The 6,311-nt window shown below is 34.3% G+C and overlaps 1 protein-coding gene across 1 annotated transcript; it reads right to left on the minus strand.

The window, feature by feature from the left end:
- Window positions 1-4,209: 4,209 nt before the first annotated feature.
- On the minus strand, window positions 4,210-4,650 carry LOC139526308 (uncharacterized). Its single transcript, XM_071321439.1, has one exon. The coding sequence runs from the start codon at window positions 4,648-4,650 to the stop codon at window positions 4,210-4,212; it is 441 nt and encodes a 146-aa protein (XP_071177540.1).
- Window positions 4,651-6,311: the final 1,661 nt, after the last annotated feature.

The raw sequence follows: 6,311 nt of genomic DNA on the forward strand, positions 1-6,311 counted from the left end.
GTTTGTACTTGACATTTAGATTCTGGTTTGTACTTGGCATTATAATTCTGGTTTTTATTCAGCTAAAAGATTCTGGTTTCGACTTTGCATATAGATTCTGGTTTGCACTTGGCATTTATATTCTGGTTAGTATTTTGCATCAATAAAAAACGACCGCCACCAGATAGCACAATAGTTCTGAAAGTGGCGTTAAACCCAAATCAACCAATCAATCAATCTTTATAATCATCGTTCCAGACACAACAGCGCAATATATTTAAAACATCGGTACATTTATATTTTGAAGGTAATTATAGATTATCGTTGGTCATCTTTACAAGAAAGATTTTATAAAAAATGAGAAAAAGCAATCAAGTTGGGATGCATGACTTATAATAATTTGTAAATCGCTGTTTTACCTATGACGACTACGTTAATTTTATTGACACCGTCACGTGCATCCTTAGTTTCTTTGATAATTTATCATATTACTGTACTTAGAAAGCAAATTATCAATCAGTAAGGTGGAAGAAAAATTTCGTAACGATATTCTCTGTTAACTCTTATTTTGTGTATAACAGGATGTTGTTTAATAAACACATGTTTGAAATTTTGTAATAATAACATTAGATGTATGTTTCATCGTAATACGTCATTCTGATTTGCTACACTGTAATCTCGCGTTATTCCTTAATCAACTTCATTACACAATTCAATTTATCATTCATGATGACACGAGGTACCACAATAAAGTGCACAGGTAAATAAGATAAAAACTTGAAAAAAATGGTGTTTTCACAATCTTAGCTAAAAATGTAATTATAAGTATTGAATGCTTCTTTTTGCAACTTCATATGATTGTAAACACGTTGTCTTGACCGTGCGCACATTTTTAGAATAAAGCGCTTCCACCGTTCATACAAAATTTACTTCGGTCAACGCTTTTACACCCCAATGAAATTACAAAAAGAAGCATTCAATACTTAAATATAACAATGTATCTTATCAAATTCTTGTTTTGTAGATTTGGAATGAGACAATCCTGATATTCATTAATCAATAAACCATGAATCGTGCTATCCATTAATCAATGAATCATGAATGATACTGAAGTAAGCACAACTACAGTGACTGCTACAGTTTTGTATATGTCATTCTCTACAGTAACACTAGTCTTAAATCTTCTAGCAATAATCATCTTAATAAAAAACAAAACATTACGACAGCAAAAGTTCACGTGCCTCACATTGTGTCTCAGTATTGGTAACACCATAGCTAGTGCAACAGGTATTTCTACAGGAACTATTATATTACTGAAATTATGGAATATCCATATTCCCTACATATGTCTTGTCGTAATATCAGTTTTGTCTGCATCTCATATATTTTCTCTATTGCAAATCTTTTTTATCTGTATTGAACGATACCTAGCCACCCGTTCTACACGACAAACAATCACGTGGTCCAAAAGACATACTATCTCATATATAGCCTCGTTTTCATTGATTACTGCATACAGCGGTTTAATTGGCGGTTTATATGGAAATCCGAATGCGACAACTTGCCAACTTGATATCCTTTTCAACGATAACTTCTGGATACACCAACTCTCCGTGTCAACATGCAGACTCGGTATATATGTATTAATTGTTGTTTTTTATGGCTTGATTTTCTTCCGATTAAAGAAGAGAATGACTGCGGTTTTCCATATAGATACATCAGCTAAATCGGCTCAATCTGGATCCCGTTCAGATCCGGCTCAATCTGGATCACGTTCAGATCAGCATCTATCAGTTCGTTCATATGGCCAGGATCACACTGAAGAAAAATCCAGCTTTCCGAAGGAGCAAAGAAAAAAGTATTGCAAACAACGAAACGCAACAACGTCAAACAGACACCAAGATTCAACCAGTCACACGGATCAATTCAGAAGATCGATAAATACGCTTGGAATAATAATTTTTGTAGTAACAGTCAGTGTATTACCTTCTGTAATCCTTAACATTGTATCGGCTAGTAATTCTAACATCGATCTCACGAGTCTTACACAGTTTTCTAACTTATTAACTTTGATTGACCCACTTGCAGAACCTTTTATATACGTTCAGCGTTTAAGAGAGTACCGAAAGCCAATCGTGTGCAAATGTTAAATACTTGTATATACATCCAGCGTTTAAGAGAGTACCGAAAGGCAATCATGTCCAAATGTTAAATACTTTTATATACGTTCAGCGTTTAAGATAATACAGAAAGGCAATCGTGTGCAAATGTTTACTACTTTTATATACGTTCAGAGTTCAGCGTTTGAGAGAGTACCAAAAGGCAATCGTGTGCAAATGTTAAATACTAGTAACACAGGGAAAGACAATTCCGTACATTTTATCATCAATCTCAATAGTCGAAAGTCGGTACCCGTAGGAGTCAAGCGAAACTGGATAACATTGTGCGTTGTAAGTTTCACCAGTAACTTTAAATTAGAAAACAATGCAACACAGATGGAAACATTAAATGAAAACCCTGTCGGTTCGCCAAAAATGAAACACGTTGTTGCTGTACAATTTCAAATACAATTTGGTCAAACATGAGAGCCTAAAATATCGGTACCAATGGACACATAACTGTATGTGATTTTGATTTGTTTGAGTAGTTTAAGAGGAATCATATTTGTGAATGTGAATATATATTGTAATTCGTTTAATTCATAACAAAATATGGCTTATACTAAGATTTGAGAGCCTGATCTTACATTATTCCTTTGATTGTCTTCTAAAGAAACGCTTGATAATTGTATTGGTAGTCAAAGAAATGTTCTTTTTAATTGCAATTTTCCGACGTAGTCGTTATAGTTTCGGTTTGTGCCCTTTGAACTTAAGGACGCTTAACTATGGCAACAGAATACGCATGCTCGAAAATCCTTTCTGTGATTGGACAAAATGCTGTCATTGTGGGTGATTTGAAAAAACGTCTCGTTAATTATATCGTGATGGAAAGCAAGAGAAAAACTATAAAAATTTGAACTAGATCTTGCAAAGATTTATATTTTTTATTAAAATAATTGTTTCTCCAATAGCTCTTTGCATCCGCGACAGCTGTTTATTCGGGACAATTATATAATTGTTAATGTTAACTTTGTTGTACGAACGTACATGACTTTTAGAACGTACCTACGCATGCGAGATTTCCGTAGGGTTTTGGTGTATGTAAACAAAAAGATACGAGGACCGAGAATACTGAACACAAACAGAGAAAACGTTATTTAAATATTATCTTTGTGCTTTTGAAGGTTATCGAAATGATAGTTTTAAACATATACTCAAATTTAAATACGTCGGATATCTTTTTTAAAGATAGTTCTTGTTTAATACTAACCGTGAAATGGGTAATCTCTGTTTGAGGTAGCACGTGATTTAAAAAAAAACATGTCCTGTGTATTTTTGCCTCGATAAGTTTTTGTATTCATTGGATCTAAATTTCGAGGTGATGGGGTAGGTGAATAAGTTCAATCATAGATATAGTACAACCAGGTGTTTAGTTTAGCCACATATGGAGCAGGATCTGCTAAACATTCCGGATCAACTGAGATCCCTCAGTTTATGTTGGGGATCGTGTTACTTAGTCTTTATTTTTCTATGTTATATTTTGTGTACTATTGTTTGTCTGTCTTTTTCTTTTGTAGCCACATCATTGTCAATTTATTTTCGATTTATGCGTTTGACTGTTAGTTAGGATTTCCCCTATGTGTCTTTTTGTTTGCTTTGTCTTCTAGATGATATCAATTTGACGTATTTCCAAAATCTCCTTCTATTCATTTATTACTTTCTTACTTACTGCCAGGTATGCCATCGGCATGTAGGCCAGCAACAAAGGTTCTCCATTTCTGTCTGTCTTTGGCCATCTTTTCTACTGTTCCCCATGTTTTGTTCAGTTCTCCATCTACAGTACGTATCCATGTGGTTTTTTTGGCTTTCCTCGCTTACGCCTTCCTTCTGGAGTCCAATGTAATGCCTTTCTAGTGATGGAATTACTATCTCTTCGAATCACATTCCCAATCCATTTCCAACGCCTACTCACTAATACTGTACCCATGCTATCTTGGTGACACTGTCTTAGAAGATCTTCATTAGATATTTTGTTTGGCCAGAAAATGCGCAGGATTCTTCTTAAGCTTTTGGTATGGAAATCTGACAGTTTGTTTAGATCGACTTCTGTCATCCTTGAGCATTCTGAACCCTATAACAGAGAAGATAGAAAACAATTCTGGTACAGTTTTATTTTGGTCTGGTTACTGTACTGTGATGATTTCCATACATTGTTAAGTGATCTAAATATATTCCTGGCTTTGTTCAATCTGTTCATTGTGTCATTTCCTGCACCTCCATCGTTTCTTATTGTACTTTCTAGGTATGTAAATGTTTCTGTGATGGGAAGATCTTTTCCATCTACTAGGATAGGAGTTAGGTTATTGATGTTAAGGGTCATGACTTCGGTTTTGGTTTGGCTGATTTTAAGTCCAACTTGACTAGCAAAAGTATTTAGGCGGTTTGTCTTCTCTTGTAAATGGTGGTGGGTATGCGATAAAAGAGCTAGATCATCAGCAAAATTCAGAACTTCCAATGTTGATGAAATGTTCCATCTTATTCCTCTTGGAGCATCTTCCGTTGTTTTTCTCATTACCGTGTCAATGACGACATTGAAAAGAAGAGCAGACATCACACAGATTTGTCTAACTCCTGTTTTTACCTCAAACCAGATGTTGCTTTGCCCTACAATGCAAGTGAAATTGTTGTAGAAACGTTTGATGAGCTAAATTATTTATTTTGGAATTCCATATGATCTAAGTATTCGCCACAAGGTCTTTCTGTTGATCTTTCAAAAGCCTTCTGAAAATCCACAAAGTTGACGAAGAGCTTTTCCATTCTGTATATTTTTCGATGATGTTACGTAAAGCAAAGATTTGATCGATGCACCCTCTACCTTTACGGGATCCTGCTTGCTCCTCTCTTAGCTGTTTATCAACTGCATCTATTATTCTTTGGATGCTAATTTTGGCCATGATTTTACTTGGGATTGACAAGAAAGTTATACCTCGCCAGTTGTTTCAATCACTTAGAGCTCCTTTTTTGGTTAACTTTATTATTATGCCTTTGGTCCAATTGTCAGGTATTGTTTTTCCTTTCCATATTGAAGTAAATAGCAATATTCATATATATTATTATTAAAAACAAAACAAAATTCTAGATATAGTTCTCATTTTTTCATCGAAATAACAGCGGAAGTAACAGCCTTATTATTTAATGTTTTCTATTTTGATATGTATTTCGATATTCTAATAGAACGTTGCAGATAAACATTATCTAAGGTGGTACCTACACTACAGGGAGATTACTCAGCTAAACGTTTTAATCACGTTGTATTGTTGAGGAAATATTAAGCTTCTCAATAATCAAAATATCTGTTTGACAAACCGCTATATAACTAAGGAATTTTTCTGATTAAGGTGGCTCGTGGGTACAAAAATTTCAGAAAAAAACTAAACCTTTATTTTTTCATTACAAATTTTATTTATTACACTGTTAGTTGTTACTTTATGATATGGTACAAAATCAACCCAAAAAAAAACCGATTCGGTTTGGCCCAAGATGACTTTTAAAATGTTTATATCATTGAAAAAGCTCCAAATTATCTCCCTTTCGTGCAAAAATGCCATTTTTTGACATTAGATTTGAAATATCTTTTTTAACTCAACGGTGACCTATATTTTTTATTATTGTTTTCAAATAAGCTATTAGGTTATTTTTTATTTCGATATTACCGTTATTTCTCCTATTAGATCAACAGAAAAAAAGGACATAAACAAAAATGTATACTCCTTCCAGAGGCAGATTGTGAGAGAGAGAGAGAGAGAGAGAGAGAGAGAATGAGCGAGACAGAGAGAAAGTGAATGAGTGAGTAAGCGAAAGAGAGACTGAGTAAGCGACCGAGTGAGTGACAGATAGAGTAAATGAGCGAGTGAGCGAGTGAGAGATACAGTGAATGAGTGGGCTAGAGTGAGTGAGTGAGCTAGAGCGAGCGAGTGAGCTTAATAGAGATAGAGTGAGCAAGAGAGAGAGAGAGAGAGAAAGAGGGATAATGAGGGATGTTATAAATCATGCTACATTATTTATTTCATGTAACTAATATGCTAGTGTCAAATTACAGCCTTCAAAGTGTTACACTAAGGTAGTTTATCCTTCTTTGGACATTCAGAATGCACAAAGTTAAGATTTTACCTGAAATTTTTTTTTTTTGCATTTTCTTACACTGAAAGCAATGAAACTTGTATGTTATGAATA

This window comes from Mytilus edulis, chromosome 6 (assembly GCF_963676685.1).
Source record: "Mytilus edulis chromosome 6, xbMytEdul2.2, whole genome shotgun sequence".
Taxonomy (NCBI): domain Eukaryota; kingdom Metazoa; phylum Mollusca; class Bivalvia; order Mytilida; family Mytilidae; genus Mytilus; species Mytilus edulis.

What these genes read in the sequence shown, in the direction of transcription:
- LOC139526308 (XM_071321439.1), bottom strand. Translation starts at nt 4,650, where the DNA reads ATGAGAAAAACAACGGAAGATGCTCCAAGAGGAATAAGATGGAACATT.